Source organism: Ursus arctos, unplaced genomic scaffold (assembly GCF_023065955.2).
Source record: "Ursus arctos isolate Adak ecotype North America unplaced genomic scaffold, UrsArc2.0 scaffold_13, whole genome shotgun sequence".
Classification (NCBI taxonomy): domain Eukaryota; kingdom Metazoa; phylum Chordata; class Mammalia; order Carnivora; family Ursidae; genus Ursus; species Ursus arctos.
The window spans coordinates 47,527,125-47,551,087 of record NW_026622797.1 but is presented as its reverse complement, the minus strand read 5'-3'; the positions used below and the strand labels follow the sequence as shown (position 1 = coordinate 47,551,087).

General features: G+C 42.6%; 1 protein-coding gene across 4 annotated transcripts in view; it reads right to left on the bottom strand.

The window, feature by feature from the left end:
• LAMA4 (laminin subunit alpha 4) overlaps positions 1-23,963 on the bottom strand; it is a 138,454-nt gene that overhangs the window by 70,345 nt on the left and 44,146 nt on the right. For 3 of the 4 annotated variants that reach the window (XM_048226003.2, XM_026511614.4, XM_048226005.2), the window contains exons 4-8: positions 21,977-22,101; positions 15,709-15,789; positions 6,182-6,396; positions 4,121-4,216; positions 2,090-2,241 (exon numbers count right to left, since the gene is read on the bottom strand). In XM_048226003.2, the coding sequence (XP_048081960.1) occupies positions 2,090-2,241; positions 4,121-4,216; positions 6,182-6,396; positions 15,709-15,789; positions 21,977-22,101 (669 nt within the window). Of the gene's footprint in view, positions 1-2,089; positions 2,248-4,120; positions 4,217-6,181; positions 6,397-15,708; positions 15,790-21,976; positions 22,102-23,963 lie in introns of all 4 variants that reach the window. The other variant, XM_057311136.1, reaches the window with a different exon arrangement.

Genomic DNA, 23,963 nt, shown 5'->3' with positions numbered 1-23,963 from the left:
AAATAATCAGTAGATATGCACACCAGGTTTTAAAAACTATACATAAAGGGGCGCCTGGGTGTCTCAGCTGGTTAAGTGTCTGACTCCAGGTTTTGGCTCAGGTCGTGATCTCAGAGTCCTGAGATGGAGCCCTGCGTCAGGCTCTGCACTCATTGCGGAGTCTGCTTAAGACTCTCTCTCCCTCTACTCCCCTCCCAACCCTGCGTGCTCTCTCTGTCTCCCAAATAAACAAATAAATCTTAATATATATATATATATGTATATATATATATACATACACACACACACATATATATATATACACACACACATACAGGCAACGTTTTCAGTGTAGGAGGACTCACGGTAGAATGTGAACTTCTGTTACCAAAACCGTGGGGTCTGACGGCGCTATAAGCTGGTATGAAGGTTGGGGATTGCACAAGGGTTCCAATGGCCTTCAGGGCTGAAATTCTGCAAGCTCTGCTCACTGGGCCAGGAACCCTGACCTGGGTTGTGCCAGCCAAGGAGAAAGGGCACATTTTTCTGATTTCACAAAGGTACCATCTAGACTGCTGGGGGCCCAGGGTGTCTGACCTTTACAATTTCAATTTTGGCAGGCCCTGGAGGAAATGATCAACCCACAAGGGTCAATTTAATGTAAAATGTAATGTAAAATGGAGTTTGGAAATTTTCTTTCTTTCTTTCTTTCTTTCTTTCTTTCTTTCTTTCTTTTTTGAGAAGAAGAGCAGTTCTCTTTATTTCAGACCATTTGCCCCTTCTTTTCCATTTTTGAGGAGTTTGGTCTAATGTAGCTTTAGCTGGATTACTTTGGAGTAAGCCTTGTAATCCTGGCACTGATTTCCTGTCAGCATAATTATACCTGTCTTGAAGTTGTGCTGTTGAGGAAAGAGAGTTTGAGCAGTATCAAGAGGCCCGAGTCTGGGTGACTACCCTGAGAGGTAGTGCCTTCACGTGTCCAAACGGATGAGTGTAGATAAGAATGATTCCTAAGCTTGGAATAGACTGCTCACTAAGAGTCCATCCAGCTCTATGATTTTGTGGTTCTTGCTTTGCTTTACATTTTGCTTATTTGGCCAATTGCTGTGGATATCATTTATTTGCACCTCTAAAAAGTAGGGTTAATGAGCACTTTCTAGGGTAGGTACTGTGCAACTGCTCTGTGTATATCTATGTATATTGCTTACTGGATTCTCTCCACAGCCCGTGAGGCAGGTGCAATAATGATCCTCAAAGCCAGTGGAGAAAGCTGAAGAAGGAACAGGTTAAATAACTTAGCCAAGGTCACATAATTAGTGTCAGAGCTGCGATCTGAAGGCGATCAGTATGGTTTCAAAGTTTATGCTCTTAAACATTATGCAAAATTGACAAAGTAAAAATCTTTTTTAAAATTTATATATTTATATTTATATAATTGTATTAATCCCATTATCCTTTCAGTTAATTATTATTGTTTTAAAAAATATCTGTTGGTTGTGAGAGAAGCCCATTATTTAGAGGGGAAAAACACCTCTTAAAGTTCAGATATAGAAGCACTGTTATAGTCTACTGTTTTTGACTGTTGTCTGTTTGTTAGATATTAACCACTAGACCTGTGAGGAGACACTGAGCGTGTATGCCTGTGTGCTTCAGTGTGTATGTGTATGGGAAGATGAGAGAGACTGTGTGTCAGTAAGAAGGGAAGCTAGGGGTGGGAGAGAGAGAGGGAGATAGTAAGAGAGAGGTTTCTAGAGAAACTCCTCAAAGCACTGCAAATTGAGGTTAAGGTAATGGTAAGTTTGAGGACCTGAATAACTAATGTACCATTCTACCAAGGAAATAAGAGTGTTTTCCTTCCCTCAATAGATTGGTACATAGATACTGCTTGTTTTAGTTGTTGTATTCGCCACATTAACTTCTTTTATAGATGGCAGCTCTTGCTTTGGACTGAAGCTCATGGTCACAATCAACCTTTTCTAATCTCCTAGTCTGTTATACATCCGTCTGTAAGACAGCCATGGGACTCAGATGATAGAAGGGACAGGAGTTATAGGAGAGATCCCGTAAGACCAGCATGAGGTTCCGCTGAAGGTACAACATGGTCACATACTTTGAGGAGGTAGATGGTGGAATTGAGTTCATTCACATGCCTATGAGCAGCCGCACCAGACGAGACACTCAACAGACCAGATGTGCTTTCTTCAATCAAGAGTGCCGCTAATCGAAGGTCATCAATCAGATCCCAGATGCACTTATCACAGCCTGGAGGTAAAATGGACATGTTATTGAGGTTATTTCTTTAAAACTGAAAGTCGGCTGCGAAGCGTGTGCTCTAGTAGATCATTACTGTCCTTCCTTGGTTAATATTATTTTTATGTTTGTTTCCTGAGGAGCTGTTCCGGGTCACAGAACCAGTCCTTACACTCAAAGCACACTGGAGTCTAAGATGACTCCAACTGTACGTCAGGCACTATTCCCACTTAAAACATAACAAAATGAACAATGCATGCAACAGGGCAAGTAGGCTGTCACGGACACCAATCACTGAACTGAGAAAGAAAGGAAGCATAAAAGGGCCAGACATTTGCAAGGGGGATAGGGGAGGAGAAGCACACTCTCCATTTTTCCTTAGTGGTGGGACAGCCCTCTGGGATGGCTTTCTTCATGTCAGGCCTTTGCTTGGTGCCCACTGGCGAAGTTGGCTGTTTGGTTGGCACCCCCTCTTTCCTATTCCTATCCCAGGGGTGGTTCAGTGCCTTCGCGTGGCCTGACCTGTCTGGACAAACACTTTAGCCAGAAAGAGTTCTGTAGAATGTCATTGCTTGTGAATATCTGCTCAGTCTGGGCATGTGGTGAAGTAGGTCATAGTTTCTCCCTGTTCTTTGCTTTCACATTTGAGTTCCGCTTACCTCTGTCATCACCCCCACCCCCATCCCCCACCACCACTCCTGGGGGGCCCAGTGCCCACTTGTGGCAGACTCAGAAGGACAGCAGACCGTGCTTTGAAACCTGTCTTGACCACTCTCTGAAACTTTTCTGTTCCCAATCTCTTTTCCTCAGACTGTGCTCTTCTCTAGAGAACCAATAAATGAAGACTGAAGTGTTAATAGTTGTTAATATGTTAATTTGTTATTTGAAGTTTAACATGGCCTTATGTATATGCTATCTTAAAGGAATGGCTCCCCACCCAGCACATCAGGGCTGGTGGAGGAGATGCTTTGGGCTGGGCAAGTGTCCTTAAAATGACCTTGCCCATCAGTGTGTGAACTTTGCCCTGCTTGTGCCTCACATCCTGTGCCGTCTTCTAAGATGTGAATCATCCGTAATATCAATCTCTTGTGCTCACAGGCACCGAGAGACCAAGATACTCTCGTCTGGGGGAGGGGATACCTAGAGTTAAAATAGTCTTTAAATCACTCTCCTTAAAGGCAAATATTAGTTATTTTCTTGGTAAAGGGCTTTCTAAGGCAAACCTTTCCTTAAATCCTAAGAATCAATCATAGCCTTTTCTGGATGAAGGGCTTCAAGATGCCTGAGAAGTCATTAAGACCAGCTCTGGGGGTTTGTTCCTAAGTGTTTCAGCAGTCCCCTGCACCCTCAGCACTGCTTAGGATCTGATTGATAGGAATGATGGAGAAACCCAGGAAAGTAAGACCACAGCTCCATCCCGTAAGGCCTGAAACATTTTCTTCCTGGGGCCACGTCCATTTTGGAGTGATTTGGGAAAAGCCACTTAAGTCACTTAGTGTCTTGGTTTCCCTAGTGTTGTAAAGCATTGTCTGTATATCACATTATCTGAGGATTTGAAGAGATAATATAGAAAAAGGAGCTAATATGAACTCGGTCACTAGGAAATTATGCTGCTGACTCTGCCTTTACCCACGAGCTAAGATGCTGAATTTAAAGGCTTCATAAAGTAAGTTTTCTAAAATAGTGTTGCTTCAATGTAAATCACCCATTTTGCCAATTGGAATCAAGCAGCTTCCGCTCAGGGTCCACTTGGTGGAGGCACAGACAGGGTTAAAGGCAGGAGGGGGACTCAGGCAGTTTCTTGAGAGGGAATTGCATAGCTCTTCTTAATCCTACACCTGCAGCACATTAGCGAAAGTGGGGTTAGTCAATCATGTACTGTTATTTTTACTTATGGTTGGGCAGTCCATGCCTGTAGGGGGTTCAAAACCTTCTTCCAAGCATTCTCCGGTTACGCTGTCACATGGGCCTCCCCCACAATTGCACACTGTGGGAAACAAAAACAAGAGGTTAGGGATTCGTTTCTTAATGCTTAAAATATGGTAATGTTTTCCTGGTTTCTAGAAATACTGGCTATCAGTATATAGTTCTTCCAATAGGGATTAATTATATTCTTCCTTACGACTGTGTAGAGTCCGTGATCTAGAGATTATGCCCCTCACCCAATTAAACCCAGCCCAGGGAGATTTTCAAAGGCAGCCCTAGGGCAAAAGTAAATCCACATTTTCTAGAACTCCTTTCCCAACTTTTTGGGATTCTGACATGACTGTGCAATTGCTTCAGTCCAAAAAGATCCTGGGAAATTTCACAAAGTACGAAACGATCCCGGAACCCATCATTCAACTGGAATCTGAGAGCCCTCCTTTCATCACAGACTGATCCTCCAGTTTAATCCAGCTCCAGGGTTGATCATTGCCAGGTGTGAGGGAGGAGCAGAGCAGCGGGAGGGAGGGAGGGAGGGGGCTCAAGAGCGATTTTTGGCTCCCATGGTGCTTGACCCTTGGCAAGGCTGACTCCAAACCTCCAAACGATAGCTATCAGTGGGATGACTAGGAATAAGGTTGTGGAAAGAATCGGGAGCATATTTATGTGAATTTAGAAGACCTGAGAGCCCATTATTAATCTACCGATGATTTTCGAGAATGTCTTTTGGAAAAAAAAAAACAAAAACAAAACCCCGATCTCATCAGACTGTTCATTTTCCACTGAATTTCTCAGTAGCAATTCATTTGTAATATTTAAAAAAGATTTCCTAAGCCATCTATGCCAGCTGTGAGCTGGACTGATATTGTGAATTCTCCCCCACCTCTTAACGGTCTTTACAGAATAATCATAAAAACTTAGCTTCAAGAGGGACGTGAACTGATTGCATTTCAGCTGTGTAACATTCCACAAAATGTAGGTTTGTTAAACAATTCAGCAAGATCATGCTTTATTGCTTCTAACGTTCACATCTTTTCTAAGAGTGACCTGCATCTATGTAGTTTAACGAAAGTTTAGTAAATGGTTTGAGAATTGCGGCATCAATGTCCAAGGCTTTGAGTTTGCCTATACTCTTCCGGACGCCTGCCCGACCGGATACATAACTCCTCTCTTGCCTCTGGTTTTAGGCCTCAGTGCACTTGGCCTTCTTGTAGATGTGTTTACTTTTATTGTGACTTCTGCACATCCTGTGCGCCTTTGTCTCAGCTTTAAACTCTTCACTTCTTAAAATCTTTTTGGGTGGGAATCTGCTTCTGTGAGGGGATTCCAGGAGAAGCATGCCCCAAGAGCACAATGCCTCTTTCTCACTCTGTTTCCTCTCAGTCACAAAAGAGTAAGAAACATTCAGTCTCAACTTTCCCTTGCTCCTAGAGGAAGGCAATTTAACTTTATTTCTGCAGAGCTTCACGCCATGCAGCAAATGGATTAGAGAAATCATGAATAAAGTTTGTACATTTCAGCCTAATTGAAGTTTAACCGGGAAGATTTCTTATATTGTCCCTGCAATATTTACTCTGACAATTTAAGGACATTGGGGGGGGGTGACTAAACTGTACCTTCGGCTTGCCAATCTATTTCACTAAGAAGTCAGTTCTACCGAACATGACTGGTAAAACGGACAGAGCTTACAGAATAAGAAAACGGAGGTAAATCTTGCAAGTTTTCGTTCAAAATTCTGGCCAATGATAAGTAATCCATGGAAGTCTGATTTACTTCTTTGATCAAAATTGGAAGAATAGAACATAAGGTGAAAGTTCATTTGTGTGACCGTCTCATGGTTTATTCTACCCATGAGCTAAGTTATACCAGTAGCCTTGATAATAATATGTACTCCTGGTGAGTTTGGGGCGCACATTCCTAAGAATGCACATTGCCCTGGGAAAGTGACAAGGGGGCACTTGCAGTGTTCCCCCAACATTGATCCATCTAAATTCAGTGTACGTGCTAGCCAGGATCTACAGTACCGTACCTGCACAATTCTTGGCTACCCTGGCATCCCCATAGTAGCCGGGGGCACAGCGTTCACACTTGAATCCCGTGGTGTTGCGTAGGCAGTTCCTACACTGGCCGGTGACCTCATCGCAATCTTCAAAGATCAGGTTGGGGTCTGAATTTCCACTGCAGTCACATTTCTTACAGGTGCTTCCAATCAGCAAGGGGTTTCCATAGTAACCAGGGGCACATCTGAGGCAGAAATCACAGGTTAAAAATTTAGCAGCCATAGTTTTTCTTCTCTTTTATCTTCTCTCCTACCTAGAAGAAAATGTAGTGAATATATGTGGATTGCCATCCCAGAATTCGTTCCTACTTGACCAACTTCCTAATGGGACCAGACTCTGTTTTTAAGGAACCACTCTTCCCTATTGTATTGAAGCCCATTCAGTTTGGTCAGACCTTCAGATGCACGAATGTCCTGGTATAACCAGCATGTGGGCATTTTTGGTCACCTCAAGGACTAGGATGCATGCCTGGTATATGACCGACAGGTGCCAGATATGCTAAATGTACTGCAGGGGGTGCACTCCTAGAGAACAGCTAAGAATTGTCCTGGCCAAAATGTTAACACCTGTATTGAGAAACACTGGTATAAATCACCAACTGCCTTGCTATTGTGAATTGTTCAGAGACCCTACACCTGAGCCAGTTAGTGCCTGGCATTGTCCTGGCTAAAATAAGTTGGCTGAGGAGTGATTCATTCAGAGTGTAGCTCAGGGCTCTAACGTGAGGGTTGTGGGAAGGCATTCTCTCCAGCCACAGGTGAATGAAGAGGCAGGTAGCACTCAGTTCTGACAGCCATCTTGTGATGGAGGGAAGGCAGTGTGGAGACAAAGCAGACGGCAGGGCTGAGAGTACCACAGATAAATGAAATTGGAGCCCGGAGGGCCATTATTGTGGACATTTTCATTATGTAAGCCTACAGAGGCCAGGCGCCTAACTGCCTTTGTTGTGGGGCAGAGCTGGTGGGCCATTATGCCAGCTGGGCCGCCATTATGCCAGCTGGGCCATTAATGAGAGACCCCAGCTCAGTCGGAGACTGAGGCCAAAATCCATCCAGCCTTTGCTGGACTTGCCAAGCTGTGTCTTGGTGGGGCTGTTTCTTCTCAGAGGAAGAAATGCTTTTCACTACTTTTCCCAAAGGTGCCTTGTGGGCCAGTAGAGGCCCTGCTGTGAGTGGTGGGACCACAGGCCCCGTCCAAAGGGCTAGCTGCTACTCAGCTTCTGTCAGCTGTTTCCACATTGCAGCCTTGAGGGAATGAAGGATCTGTGTTGCCAGACCTTCCTATTTTTAAAGAAAAAATGTTAAAGTTTGGATATTTATGTGAAATCACAGTTTTTAAAGGTTGGCTCAAACTTTGTAAGACTACTGTATGAGCCAAACTACACATGTTTTCTGGCTGGCTTTAGCCTCCTCTTTGCTGTGACCCTAAACTCGTGTCAAGACTGGCTAACTGAAGCTGAAGATGTTTTGGGGAGTGGCTGGAAAGAATGTGCAGTCCCCCCCTTGGAGCTGAAGGTCAGGCGCAGGAGTGGGTTCTGATGTGAGAGAGTAAAAGAAAGGGAGCCGACGGAGATTTTTGTGATGAGAGCGGAGGTGGGGGAAGCCGATGCTGGCTTCAGAGGCAGGGTGGACTGCGGGCTGGAATGGGGAGACCAGGCTGGGGTGTGGAGGGCCTGGGCTAGGGCGTTGGCTTTGGAAAGGAAAGCAGGAGAGAACTTTCCAAGGAAATCAGGAAGACCTGGCCAATAATAACAAGACATTACAGTTTTTTAAAAGGATTTCATGATTCAGAATATTTGAAAAATAGAGAGATGAAAAAAAAATCACCTATAATCCCAAAATTGTAACAAAATCACTGTGACATTTTGCATGCATTCTTCCAGGTTTTATTCCTATTGTGTCAATTTTTTTGGTGTAGTTGTAATAATGACATATGTTCAATCTTTATACCCTTTATTGCATTGTATCCCATAGCTTCACCGAGGTGAGTTTATTTAGTTACCACAGACACCCGGGAGGTAGGCCACACAAGCCTGGCATTCTTTTTTTTTTTTTTTTTTTTTTTAAAGATTTTATTTATTTATGTGACAGAGACAGCCAGCGAGAGAGGGAACACAAGCAGGGGGAGTGAGAGAGGAAGAAGCAGGCTCACAGCGGAGGAGCCCGATGTGGGACTCGATCCCGGAACGCCGGGATCACGCCCTGAGCCGAAGGCAGCCGCCTAAGGACTGCGCCACCCAGGCATCCCCAAGCCTGGCATTCTGAAGCTGAGAGAGCCTACTTTGGTTTTCCAGGCTCATATAGCAAGGAATTCATAGCACAAGACCCAGACCTTCTGACCCTGATGTTCTTTCCTTCACTCCACCCTGGACCACACTGCTGCTGTTACAAATGAATGAATGAATTCATCCAACAGAGGGACAATTCATGTCTATTTTATGTAAGGCGTGGAGAGACAGGAAGAGGAAAAACACGCAGCCCATGCCCTGAAAGAACAGGAAGCAAATCAAGCACAATTATACGTAAAATCATGAACTCTAGAAATCGAAGTCTATGAAAAAGATAAGCATGAATGTAAGTGCCACACAACCCATGGAGAGACACCCCCCAGGAGGAAATGTTCAGTGAGTTTTGTTATTCATACTCATGTCTTTGCACCTCTGATTTATAGGTTTTCTGGTTCCCAAGCCAGCACAAATTATTCCTCCATGGAACACATGGCTGGATTGAATTTCTATCCTTTGCTGCAGTTCACCAAACAGAGAGTATGAGACTCTTGTTGAAATGGGACTCAGACCTGCCACCTCAAAGTAGAGTTGGGAATTCTGAGGTCTGGCAGTGAAGGACGCTGCCCGAGCTCACAGAAGTCAGATACCACTTACTGTCTTTTCTCTGTTGAATCCCACTGTGTCTGACCTCCATAGGTTGTCTCTTGGGCTCCCACAAGAGAAAAACCAAATTCTCCATTCTGCAAGTCAGAATCTCAATCACAGTGGCAACCTACTTTGAGTTTCAAGAACATCTTTTGGTGGTAGGGTCAGAGGCAATTCTGAAGTCATAGCCTAAACAACTTCAACCCTACAGATTTTATAGAATAAGCATGCAAAGGTTTCTTCCCATTGCACCCTATAATCCATTACTTTTATAGACAAGAAAACTAGAGTGTGGAGAAGCTAAATAATTTGTTCGTTACTGCAGGACTCAACCCTATTATGGGACTCCAAGTTTAATGCTCTTTGTATCCTACAAGTCTGGCATCAAATGAATTAGCTAATTAATCAATTAGTAACTATAACAATTGAATAATCAAATGCTATCAATGCACCCAATTCCTGCCCTCAAATAACAAATAACGAAGGTTCAAAAGGACCAGCAGTTGGAATTAGAGTCAGCACTGGAGGCTTGGTACCCAGTAGTCTGGTCCTATCTATTTTCTTCCCCCATAATCTCATTTCTAGCTTTATTAATGACTTGATTCACTCATGGAAAATAGAGCTGACAAATTTACAGTGTAAACAAAAGAACTGTGGCATATGAACATTGTCAATTCAGTTAGTGATCATATTATTTGGGCAAAATAGAAAACAAAGAAATATGTTTTGGGGAAAAAAAGATTTTGACCAAGAACTACTGTTCTGGGAATTTGTGGAGCTCTTTTTCTCTCCTCTGCTCTTTCTCCTTTACTTCACCTCCTAGGGCCATACAGCTGTCACTGAATACTTTTATCAAGGGTGCCAAAACTCCCAGGTGGCACAGAAGTCTTTCTGGGAGGGATGCCATTCTATAGCCATCATTGTGGTTAAATTAAATGCTGAAATAAAAAAAAGCACCTGTTACATAGTAGGTGTCATATAAGTGCTTCCTACTTCTCTATAAAAGACTGGTAAATAAGACTAGGACAATATACCCATTCAAGGTCACAGGGTAAGAATCCAGAAGGGGGGTGAGGTAGAGAGTAGGGAGTCGTAGAAGAATTCTGTTCAGATAACAGAGTTGATAGTGTAAGTTTGAAAACACGTGGTGCCTTCAGAAAGAATCAGACTAAACTCTGGAATCACAAGCCTCAATAAATGTTTGCTTTCTCTTCCTACTCCACCTCTTCTTTATTCTTCTTTTCTATCATCAAGGCCATCACCAACATCATTATCACTGTCATCATCATTATTTTTGATAATACTAAACACAGCCTTTCCTGTTAGGGTTTTAAGGCCCCCTTGGATTTGCTTTCATCTGCCCCATTCTTCCCTCTTGATCATTAAGCGATAAATCCGCATGATAAGTCCTCGTACTATCTTAGCATGTCTCTCACTCCACTGCAAAACTGAGTGGATGAAGGAATACTATTGAAGCTGCCATGGAAGAGAACGTGGAATACTGAGGCACTGAGATCATACACATTTATGAGCTGAAAACTCTGGCTTGAACATCAGGGCTCTTGGGTTTTGGTTTTGGGTTTACCACTAACCAGGTGTGACTTAGATTAAGTCTAATGGTTCTGTGTCTCAGGCTCCTCATCTTTAAAGGGTACTACTTAGGAGCGCCTGGGTGGCTTAGTCAGTTGAGTGTCCGACTCTTGATTTCCACTCAGGCCATGATCCCAGGGTCATGAGATCGAGCCCTGCATCAGGCTCTGCACTGAGCATGGAGCCTGCTTTTGACTCTTTCTTCCTCTCCCTTTACCCCTCCCCCTGCCCAAGCTCATGCATATGCTCTCTCTCTCTCTTACAAAAAATAAGATTAAAAACAAAATAAAGTGTACTACTTAGAGCAGAGGGAAAGTCACACTGAGACGAGAATGAGAACTGCAAAATTCCTGTCTATAAGGCCTGTGCATTTTATAATGATTTGCATCAGGTGATAACTTCCATTTGCAACCTCTATTCAGCCAGAGGGCAGTGTTTTGACTCTCTCAATTCTGTGTCACCCTCTTCCATTTTCTTGGCATGAGGAGGAGTGGAGTGGGGGATCACACAGGGCAAGCAACAACTGGCTCTCTTCACTTCAGGTGCCTTTTTAAAGGAACATTAACAGTACTGTTATTGTCTTTTAGTTAAAAAAAAAGTTATTACTTAAACAAATATAATGGAGTGTCTACCATGTTCCAGATACTGTGATAGGGGAGGAGCGGCGGAGAAATGAATGAGATGCTACTTCTGCCGAGGAGCTCCTACTTTAATAGTAGAGACTGGAAAAAAAAAAAAAAACCTCAAATGTGTGATTTTGAGCATGTGGCTTAATCTCTCTGTCTCTCACTTTCCTCCTCTATAAAGAAGGATAAAAATGGTATCTCATAGGATATTTTTTTTAAGGTTCAAATGTGTCATTGTATGTAAAGTGCTTACAACAGCTATCTGGCACACGGTAAGCGCTCCATAAATGTTGCTGTTTTTATCACCATCGCCATGGTCATCCTCTCAATGCAACACAGTGTGGTGAGCGCTACAGGCGATCTGGTGGATTTGGGGAGCAGCACCTCTCACATGCAGAAGTTAAAGTGTGAGGTGGGGAAAAGGACTTTGGGAAGAGCCAGCCAGGGCAGGCTAAAAAACACGGACCTCACTGTAAAAACAAAGGTGTTTTACATGGTACGGTAAGAGGTTCATATTATATGCTTCAGACCAATATTTCTCAAACTTGTGTGCACTATAGATCCCTGTGAAAGGAAAAACATTTTCATGGAATACCTCTCCTAGGGTTCATTTAAATTGTCTCTAAATCTTTAAATAGTTCGAACATAAAACTAGGTAGAAACTCCTTATACCTATGGTTTTTATACATCTTGAAAACCAAAATAAATTTACAAATAAAATACAAACAAAACTGTGAAACTAGTTAATTCAAATTAATAGTATCAATTCCAGACAATGGATGATGTTATCTAGCTGCAACTGAAGGGCTACTTGCCACATAACACGGTAGAGGATTGTGAGTGCAGCACCCATGTCCTGCCATGTGCTAGGTGATGACTCAGTTTGCTTTGATGTCATGCCATTTGACCTCCAATTGTCTGTAATGTGTCATTGACACACCCCTGGCTGTTATTTTCTCCTCTGCTCTGAGGCAGATCTCCCTTTATTATAAAGTGGTTCTACAGAAAGTCCAGAACATGTTTCAAGTAACTTTTTCCTCAAGATTATCATTGAAATTAAACACAAAATTAAGAAAATATTCCCTGAGAACTCAGGAACCAACACGAATATTTCTGAGGACACCAGCGGCTCTTGAGCTACCGTTCGAGAGGCAGTGTTGTACAGCGCGCAGGTGCGGTGGGAGAGGTTGAGCAGTAGTTCACGGGCAGTGAGAGGATTGGCGTGAGAACCCAACAGGGAGTCAAAACACAGGTCCCCAGGCCTTACTGCTAGAGGTTCTTTTCAGTGGGGCATGGAAGCGATTTGGGGAAGGCTCAGGAACCTGAAGGTTTCCAGAAGATACTTACGTACAGTTAGATTTGAAAACCATCCCTTGATTAAAAGATCTCTAAGTACAGAAACACCTAATGTGTTCTTGGTTTGGACCAATTTTAGTTTTGTTTGAAACAGATGTCCATACAAGTCAGCAGCATATTTTGAAAACATCTGTGGAGAGTTCCAAGGTCACAGATACATTGAAAATATAGATTAGATGAAGCTTAACTGCGACAATTTAACAACCTGGCTGTTAAACTCCAAACAAAACTAAACCCCCATCAGTCCCAAGGTCAAACACAAAGCAAAAGCAGTGATGACCCCCCTTCCCAATGATCCGGCCCTCTCTGTGGGACAGCGATCACTCCTTCCACCACTCTTGAAGAGGCTTTGCTTGTCCTTTTATTTGGCTTTCCTTTTTTCCCTTGTGATGAATGGTGTTTGGGTTTGTCTCCTGCTCTAGCCTTGACTTTCATTGAGGGTAAGAGACCATGCCTTAGATGTACTGCATCCCTATTCCCTCTACCAGTCTGCTGTGTGGTCATTTCTATTTTGGGGAAGTCAATTTTTGGCGTAAAAGGCCTCAGCACATTCTCTTTAAAACAGCAGGGTGTGAGGAAGGGTAGGCAGGAGAGAGGAGACAAAGCAGAGAAAAGTGCTCAGAGTGATCCTTCCCCAATGCTGAGGACAGGCCTTTGAAGGACACTTATTTCCAGCACGTCCGTCTGTTGATGTAGCCTCCAGTCAAAGGGAATCTGGGAGCAGGTTTGCTGCACTTCTCCTGAATATCAGAGACTCATCTACTTCATTAATTGTCAAAGTTTAAAATAGAAGACCTTTGGGAAGACATTTGGGAAAACAGTATGGGCACAGGGGAAGAATCCAGATTTTTAAGCCAAACTCTGTGAATCCTGGTCTCCCCCCTCCCTTTAGCAGTGTTGTGACTGTGGACCAGCCCCATCACCTCCCTTAGCCTCAGTTTCCTTATCTGCAATATGACAAAATACCACCTCCTCTCAGGGCAGTTATGAGGCTGAGAGATGAGGAATGTAAAACAGGGAGGACACAGGAGACAAGCAACAAGGGGTGCTATCTAGTTCAAAGCTATCATTTCTGGCTAAGGAAGCTGCGATTCAGGGAAATGATCCAACCTCTCCCAGGCACACATTATGCCAAGGGGTGGGAACTGGACAATGGCCACTGTGACTCCTACCATCACCAGGCAATTTTTCTGGAGCATTTCTTAAGTGCTGCGTGCCATACTAAAAACCTCACAGTATCACCTCACGACAGCCCTAGGAGGTGAGCATTTTCATTTTCTCCATCCTGGAGATGTGGAAATTGGCACTTACAGCTCAAATAACTCACTCAGGCGGATGCCCAAGGGTTGGAGCCGAGATACAAACTCGGCCAGGCTGAAGTGACATTTCCTTGCTGTTTGACAACTAGCGCTCTCCCCTTGACCCTACTGTTACACCAGATCTGACAGAGCCTTACAGGGCAGTGGTAGGGCCAGGAGCCTCCAACGTGCACCAGGAGACTGATCATCTACAATCCTACGTCTGAGGCGGGCATGTTGTCCTGTGCCGGGCCCCCTGCTCTCACGGACAGAACCCGGATCTGCATCCCGGTGCAACTTTGCAGGACTGAGCCCTGAGGGACAGAGATGACTTCACTTCTGGGAGGCCTTGCATGTGGTCAGCAGGCCATCCCAGGGGCCGTCGAACACCCATTTAGTCTCTGTCAGACTAAACGAAGTTCAACCTCAGACACCGAGAAGAAGAAGGTCCATCCCTAGCTGGTGAACAATCCTCTCTGACTCACATGGAGCCAGAAAGTGAGTAACGTCAGGTGTCTCATATTCCTGGGTCCCTGAGTAAGAAAATACGGAATGAGCGTGTCACAAACGTTAATTAACCAAATCTCTATTTGTCCCTCTCAAAGATGAAATTCATATGTGCCATGGACTTTCAATTTCCCTCTTCCCTCATAGTGAAAAAAGAGAAAAATCCCTTAAAAAAAGATCTTCAGTGAAGGAATTATCTATGATTTGTACATTTAGTAATCATAATAGCAATGCCCTCTGAGTATAGAGATTTTCTCTTCACCATAGACACTGTGGCTTTTTAAAAAGAGTTCTGGAGCTACTCTTTGAGAGGTACAGGGTGTTTTCTGAGGAAGTGAGATGGCTTATCATTTAAGGTTGATATTTAGAGTCCCAGGCTTTTGTGTGCCGCGCTTGGGGCAGTGGGAGTACGCTGCTGTCTGAGCACGTGCAGATGCTGGACCAGAGGCTTGAGAAGTCCCCCGGTCCTTCCCTCTCTGTATGGCACCCACATCCTCTTGTGCCTAGCCACAACGGAGAGGCTGCTGTTAATGGAAATTCTGTTAAAAAAAAGAAGATCTTTCTGTGGGACTCTTTTAGCAAAAACCATTTGATTTGAGAAAATTGAGTAACTGACAGGTGGGGAGGATGGGAAATGTCTCGCCAGGAAATCATGCCGTGGAAAGCTCACATCTTTAGTCGCCAAAGTCTTTCTTATTTGAGCAAAGCCCAGAGCAACTTTAAAAAAGGGTGTTAGGTGTAAATACCTTACAGGGATTCAGAAAACCCAAACTCTCATGGAATTCTTTACTTTTCAGGCGAAAAGGTATGAAGAATGGACTAAATAATAGGTTCGTGCCTTTGTCAGTGTATTGCTTTACTGACTGATAGAGGATCCCCACCCCCCTTCTTTTTCTACTGAGGAACCCTCTCTATTAATTACACTACTGGTTCCCAGTGATGGAGAGAGAGAGAGGAGTGTTACCAAAACCATCTAAAGAATCTTTTCAAATTATACATATTCCTTTTCCTCTTCACGTGACCATTTATCCTGAGAAGTGGCCCTGACCTGGACCCATGGGGAGCATATTGTCACAGCTCTGTCTGGGGCATGGGATTTTGGAAAGCTTCCCCAAAGCGTTCTGAAATGCAATCTCCACACTCTCCTCCTAAGACCCACTGAATGGGAGCATGGCAGAGCTGATGAGTGCAGGAAACAGAAAGTTTCCTTCAACCCACACAGAAAATAGTGAATTTGGTTAACCTACCTTTCACAGTTAGGTCCAGCATAGTTTTCTTTACAGATACACCGAACAGCTCCATTTTTTCTATAGCAGGATTCGGCAAAACTGGAATTATAAGAGAATATTAGAAGTCAATTCCATACATCACTGAAAAGATTGTTTTAACTTTTGATTCAGTCGTCTCTACCTTGGTCCCAGTCAAGTTCTAATGGGTGTCATCATTTGCTTTATTTAAATCAAATCTTCTTCCTTTCAGGAAAGTTTAGACTAGCAGGCCCAGATAGAAGATGCCAAAATGCTCATCCACTGGTGGGACCATTTCCCAGATCCACTTACTTATTTTATAATTAAGTAATTTTATATGTTACCTGTGATGTTTTATGAAAGACGAATTTCTTTATTCTCACCATTTTCTGTATATACATTTGAAAGTTTCTCCCTTCTTTTCTGTACTAGAGCTCTTCCGCTCTTCAAGGTCATAAACCACTTCTAAACTGTACTCTATAAACCCCAATGAACCCCGATTTCTTTGTTGTGTACCTTAAAGGTTGGAATAAAAGGTGCAGGGACTGGCTCTTTTGATCAAGTCACAAAACAAGTACACAAGCAATAAATAGGACCCACAGGAACAGGATTCTTGTCCACAGAAACCCTTCTCTTGATTACTGTGGATTGTTGTTGTTGTTGTTTGGTTGGTTGGTTGGGGTTTTTAGATAATAAAAACATGGACACAGGACAGAAAAACAATAAAAATATTGTTCAACTATTAAGGCAGGGGAAAAGGAATATAACTCTTCACATGTGTGGAAAATTCTGCATTGACACATAAATCTGTCCGTATGAGGGGGGGTGTGAAAAATTTTAAAGACTTTCCAATTAATTGGCTTAGGTATTGTGCCATCAATGGAGTGTGACCTGCTGCTCTCACATTCCCGCATGTATTAGCAATTTTACTCTAATGGTCTTTGGAGGGAAGCAAATGGATGTGTTTGCTTTGTTGGAAGACATTTATAAAATCAGTCAGAAAACAATATATACTTCACCGTGAAAGGCATTATCCACAGTTTATTTTTTCTGTCAGTTTGGCTAAAAACATTTCAGCAAAATTACACTTCTTTGGGCTTTATTCTTCATTTTCCTTTTCTTATTTTTTAGCCTATTTCAAAAAATACTGTCAGTTAAGAGTCCAGAATGTGGACAAACCCTCATGCGTGTTTCTTTGAAGACGTTTCTCCCAGCAGCCTGCCCACAGCTTGAAGGACTGAAGAATCTGCCTGTGTCTAGAGTCCTCTGCCTTTAGCTAATGTCCTGCTGCTTCAAACAGATGACATTTTCCTTAATTGAAACGATTACTGTAGCTACTAATAGATGGGGAGGATGTCTGGCCAACTCCAAAATAAATAAATGAACTCTGTACAAATGGTCCCTGGGAATAGCTGTGTGACCATTGGTCTCAGTGGAGTGAGAGTCAGAGGCAGTGCCAACCATTGAGATTCCTTTTTTGTTTTTTTTATCAGCATTAATTGTTTATATTTTGCTTAGGGTAAAGTCTGTTTTTGGCTAGGGAAATGAAAACGCTGAGCCTTTCTCAGCCCACGTTAACAACCATGGCGCCCTCTCCAAGTGGAAGGGAGCCTTTTGTTCTTGGAAACCTTTATGGAACCTAAAGAGAAATAGACTCAGCACTGCTTGCTTACCTCCCTCAAGCTTAATTTCATTGCTTTCTGATGGGGCTCTTGTCACTGGAAATCCAAATCCCGGTCTGGAGGCTCAACTAAAAGATGTCTCAAAGCGTAATTTAGATTCTATGTTAGGTTGACTTTTTGAGCTCAAATAAAAGTCCTGGCACTTTAATTTTTATAGAAAGTAACAATATGAATTTTTAAAAAGCTGAAAGAGGCAAGGGGTATTTGATTTTTGATAAGATATTTGAAAATAGTTAACTAAGTCAATAATAAGGCCATATCAAAGCCTAGAACCTTATAGAATCCAGGCAAATTCGTCCTGTTCTGTGACCACAGATTGTACCTGCCCCCATCCCCCTATCCCACACCTCCCTATTTGTAGCCAGTTTCTTCCCCCAAGGCACACAGGAAGTAGGACTATTTCCACCTTGGAGAAAGCAGGTCTCTCCCAATTCCTCCACACTCCCACATAATGTTCTTTACTTTTATGTGGGGGTATTTTTGCTTTTGTGTCAATTTTCAGCAGGCTTTTCATTTTCAAATGTGTACTGTTAGCTCAATTTTCAGATCTATGAATATGTGCCTAACTGCAGAGCACATTCCCTGAGACCCTCAATTGTTCTTTGAACCTGGATCTGCTCACACACCCAAAGAGCCTGAATGGGAATGGTGATCCAATAAAAACTGTTTCCTCCTTCAAGACAGGAAGCTCATCACCCAATTGGCAATTTCTCCTTTATTTATTTATTTGAAAGAGCCTTCAGAAGAGCTTCTTGATCAACTGAAATACTGGATAACCTAGCTGAAAAGGTGAAACAGTCATTTGCTTTAGGAGCTCAAAATCCTGCTGTATTTTGACCTATTTTAATGAAGGCAGGGCGTTTTGATTTTTTTATCACTGGTGTGACCAGCAGCTAGTACTATATGACTGGCACATAATAAGTTCTCGATAAATATTTGTTGATTGCATGTAGACAAAACTTCTCAGTCCACAGGAATTAGGTTCCAAAAGTTTCTTATCTCAAGACATTAAAGTCATAATTTAGGTAAGAGAGTCTTACCATATTGATGTGGAAATGTTGGGGTTTGGAGTGAACAATCCAGAAAGAATTCTTCAGACGTCTTCGGTGCAAATAGGTGGTTTTATTAAAGCATGGGGACAGGACCCCGTGGGCAGAAAGAGCTGCAATGGGGTTGTGATGATTGACTGATTATATACTTTCAAGTTGGGAGGGGATTAGGGACAGCACAAGCCTCCAAGGAATTTTGGAGACAAGGTTTCCAGGACCCTGAGGGGGCTAGCTATTTTTAGGACAAGGTCATTTATTACTGTTTAGTACACCCTAAGTCATGAGACCCTTCAGATGTATATCGGTGGGCCATACACTTGGAGGATGATTGCCAACATGTACCTTGGGGGTGGAGATAAAGGAAGCTTCAAAAGGAATTTCTCTATGTTTCAAGTAGACTCACAGGATCCTGGGGGGTCAGGATAATGTTCAGCTAAGATTGACTTTTGTTTGCCTTTAGGAAGGTGTCAACATCAAGGCAGCTGAGCTCCCAGAGGAAGGTCACTCTGGTTTCAAGGACTTGTCAGTGGGCTGTAAGTAGTAAGGAAATTTAATTTTTTCTTTTGCCTTTGTTTCCCACATCAATGTGAATGGGGCAGAAAGTGCAAATGTCAGACAATACAATTTAGAAGATTGCCTTTCTAATTCATCTTTAGTTTCCAAAGAAACTGCACCTCAGAGCTTATAAACCTGTTTTGAGCAAATGATACTACATAGTATCTTCTTTTATATGGGAGAACGAGGAGAACCTGTTATTGGAAAGTTGGAGATAGGTATATTTAACAAAATAACTATAGCATGGCAAGAGAGCGGTATGCCGAACATCTCATCAGATATGGTTAAGACTAATGTTTGAGAGCAGAATATTAATGAACGATTAAAGAACATACCTAGATGAGACAAAGGGAACTCATAAATCAGGACACACTTGGGTGAATATAACAGAACATTTAATGTTTGAGGTTTCTATTCTCCCTCTCAATACCATCCATTTTGCACACATTGTTGATACCATGGGACACGAAAAATCACAAAGTAAGGACTGAAGCAGTTTAGTGGCTTCTAAAGAAAAATGTGGGCTGTAAAACATTTGACTTCTTCACTGACAGACTCATCAAAGTATTTGAACAAATCACAAGCTTTTAAGTGAAATGTTAGTTGATATTGGTGTTCAATTAAGAAAAAAAAATGGGGGGGGGCGCCTGGGTGGCACAGCGGTTAAGCGTCTGCCTTCAGCTCAGGGCGTGATCCCGGCATTCTGGGATCGAGCCCCACATCAGGCTCCTCCGCTGTGAGGCTTCTTCCTCTCCCACTCCCCCTGCTTGTGTTCCCTCTCTCGCTGGCTGTCTCTGTCTCTGTCAAATAAATAAATAAAATCTTTAAAAAAAAAAAAAGAAAAAAAATAGGGGGAGAATTAGTTGTCATCTTTGTTCTCTCTCTCTCTTTTTTTTTTTTAAGATTTTATTTATTTATTTGACAGAGAGAGACAGCCAGCGAGAGAGGGAACACAAGCAGGGGGAGTGGGAGAGGAAGAAGCAGGCTCCCAGCGGAGGAGCCTGATGTGGGGCTCGATCCCAGAACTCCAGGACCACGCCCCGAGCCGAAATCTTTGTTCTCTTTATAAGAAAGTGTTTGTGTGTGTGTGTGTGTGTAACATTTGGGCCTTTTAAAAATTACTTTATAAGCATTATTTAATTTAATCTTTATAACAGCTATCAACTAAATATTACATCCAAACACTTAGAACATTGCAGGACACAGTAAGCAAAATATTAGTGTTAGAAAAAATACAAAGTATGTGTTCAATAAAGCCAATAACTAACATACACCTTTCTGTCTATAAGGCACCAACTCAGATGTTCCACACATATTATCCTAGTCCAACCTATGAAGCAGATCCTTACACCAACTCAGGGAAAAAAACCCCGAGATCCAGAGCAGATAAAGGAATCAATGAATGGAGCCAAGATTTGAATCTAGTCTCCTTGACCCCAAAATCCCACGGAAAGTGAGACAGAGAGAGAAAGTATCTTGCCTGAGATCACACAGCTATTTTGTGCCAAACCAGGGATACGAACCTAGGTTCATTACTCTTTCTACTTGTGGTATAAGAAAAAAAAATATATTTGGTTTTTGTCTTGGTTCCTGGCACAGAGCTCCTAAAGCTTTTGGAATTTCCTGAGTGATAAGACTGTCTTTTGTTTTTCAGAATGAGCCCCTTTCAGGCATACTTGAGTTTATGCTAATGAGGTGACTCTTGATGGGCCCCTAAGTAGCTTCAGCGTGAGGGCTGGTCTGTCAGAGGTGAAAACTACTTGGTTCCAGGGTTGGAACTTTGAACCCCATCCCTTTCAACCCCAACCTCAGGGGAGGGGAGAGGGGATGGAGGTTGAGTTCCAACCACCAGTAATTTAATCAATCTTGACTATGTAATGAAACATACATAGTTTTTAGACAACAAAGGAGGTGAGGTTTGTGGAGCTTTGGGGTTGGTGAACAACCCAGAAATGCATAGAAACTCTATTCCCTCCCATCTCCCCCTCCACACTCTGCCCTATGCATCTCTTCAATTTGGCTTCTGTTTATATCCTTTAGAATAAAACTGTAATTATAAGTACAGCACTTTCCTGAGTTCTGTGAGTCATTGTAGAGAATTATTGAACCTGAGGCAACTCCTGAACTTATAGTTAAGTGAGCAGATAGGTGAGTAGTCTAAGGATCCCATTTGTGGCTGGTTTCTGAAGTGGGACTTAATGTATGGGCCAGCTAACTCTGGGTAGTTAGTTAATGTTAGAAATGAACTGATTGTAGGACACTCACTTGGCTTCAGAGAATCAGAGAAATGTTTGGTATTTGGAAAACCAACTACCACTACACGATTTTAATTCTACATTCTGTCATTTTTAAGATAATAAAATGGCCAATCATGACTTGACTATTGGATTTATACATATTATGCTCCTGAAAAAATTCCACTATTTCCATTCAGATGTATGTCTATCCCCTTTAACTTCTGACTCAGGTCAAAACACAGCCAGAAGCGAAAATTAGTTTTCTTGGAAATCTTTTATGAGCTGATGGCCTAAAGCATGCATTCTGTTTATCTGTGTTCTAATTCTGATTGAACAGTTTGCCACCACACATAGGAAATCCTCTGTTCTGTGAGAGTAAGAGGAAACCCTACTACTAAAAATACTGGATTATGAGTCTGTTTGCTTTACCAGTTGTGATCTGCCTAGGTCAAGGGATAGCCGAGAAATTAGCCCTGCTTTTAAAACCTAGGAGACTCCATTGGCCTTATGATGCTCCACAATATTTTGGGAACAGAGTCATCACCCATACCACTAGTGCTTATGTTTCCCTGAAAGCGTATTTAGGCTAAAGAACTTTACTTTATTTTTCCAGACTCATCTCAATATGAGGTACTCAGTCTTTCCACTAAGGTGGGAAAACCTGAGAACTCTGGATAGAGAAAAAATGAAAAATACATAATTAAGGGCTAAGCAGCAGAAGAGAACATCTTCTCTCGGAACTTACTTGGCCACATGGGGTAGGGGACAGGGACATGGCTGGCAAAACCGGGGTGGTCCTCTGATGGAATCTCCGATATAACCATCTAGACATTTCTCACAGTGCTCTCCTGTCGTGTTCCGCTGGCAGTGCTGTGAGGTAAAAGATAGGAAAATCGACAAAGACACAAAAGAGATGTTATACACAACATAGCTGGGAACCAAACAGTACTTAAAGTCAAGGGGATGTCAGGCTGATGGAATTGATTGTGTGGTCAGCACTGATCAGGCCAAAAGAGCCATGTAGGCCCCAGGCAATACTAGAAAGTGTGGACAATGGTGGATGACTTCATCCTGAACTTCCGTGTGTGCGTTAGCAGCTGAGGAGTTCAGAGTTTGCATGCAGAGGGGATAATTCATCATCAGGCTGATTTTTCTGCTTACAATGCCTGGTCATCTTTCAAGATCTGTAGTAGGCCTGAAACCTCCAGGAATTCCTTCTGATGCCCCCTCCCTGATCCTTCCCCCATTCCACTACCCACATGGTACGACTATCATCTACTCCCAACCTCAGCAGCCCTTCCGCCACATTGTGCCTCTCAGTACTAAACTGCCGCCAACTCAAATGGAGTAGGTACTTAGTAAAACGGAGTTCACGGAGCAGCGACAAGTTCATGGATTAATCTCTGCCTAGGACTCTAAAGAGGCAGTGATGCTAGTCTGATCGTTTTCTCCAGTAGGACTGAACTGGATTGCACAAAGCCACTGCCGTTAGCACTGTGATATTTTTGTCTTTATGTTCACCAGAGTGTATAAAAGTTGAATCGGGTTTTTGGTGAAAAATTATGCCATTAGAATTAGAAGGTCATCAAAGAGACAGCCTCCTGTTTAATCCATTCCCTTAGTAACATCTGTGCACAAGAGCTTCCACAGACACAACTGTTTTCAAACAGTGCTCTGTGGAAGCCCCTAAGGAAAGGCAAGATGGAGCAGTAGTAAGGTGGACTCTGAGCTCTTGATTTTTGTCTTTGTGTTCTACGGTGAAGTTCAAAATAGAATAACAAACTAGAATAAATGCTCCAAACATTTTACATGGGTTAACTGATTTGATGCTTATAATAATTCTAAGGTAAGTTACTATTTTTTACCCCATTTTACATATGAAGAGATGGAGGCACTGAGAGGTTAAATAAATCACCCAATAAATTGTCACACAGATGGAAGGAGGCAAAAGTGAGATTCAGACTCAGGCAATTTGGCTCCAGTAACCAGGCTGTTAATTCCCATATTATACCACTTCTCCAATGTGTTAGACAAAGGGCTCCTTTCCCAAAAGAGGCATAAAATGACTACATTAGAAGGTGTCATACTATTTTACTAACGGTTTGGACTTCAGCTCAAAAGGGCAGATTTCTAATGTGGGTAACAGGTTATCATGGTTGAACAGTCTTTGGGCCTTTGGTCAGCCATTAGGTACGGACAATCTTTGGCCCCTAATTAGAATTATGTTAGCAGAACAGAATTTAGAGGCCAGTTCAGAGTGCCTGACAGATCAATGAGAAACTGAAAAATAAAGTATGATGTATAGACAACAGGTTGTTAACAAATTTATCCCCCAGTTCTTAATACTGTATCTAGAACTAAGTCAGTCTTCAATAAATATTTGTGGGGGAAAAAAGAAAGAAAGAGTGGGAAAGAGTGAATTAATGAATTGGTGTCTGGAGCACATAAAGGAAATTAATGTGCACCCAAGTCAGCTCAAAGTCGGTGGCAATCTCACATCCCAGGGAAAACTAACGAGCCTTGCCTAACTACCACGAATCTAAGCCATAAGCAACCTGGCATGGCTGCTCATAGGTTGAGGTCAAATTTGTCTGAGTCCTTGTTGGACAGCCGAAGCCTATCTGTGTAAGAACAAAACAGGCTTGTTGGAAGATGTTAGGTCATTCTTCCTGCCTGAAATGCTTATTAAGCTGCAAAAATAAGTTGATTCCTTTCTGCCTCCTTATGGCTCG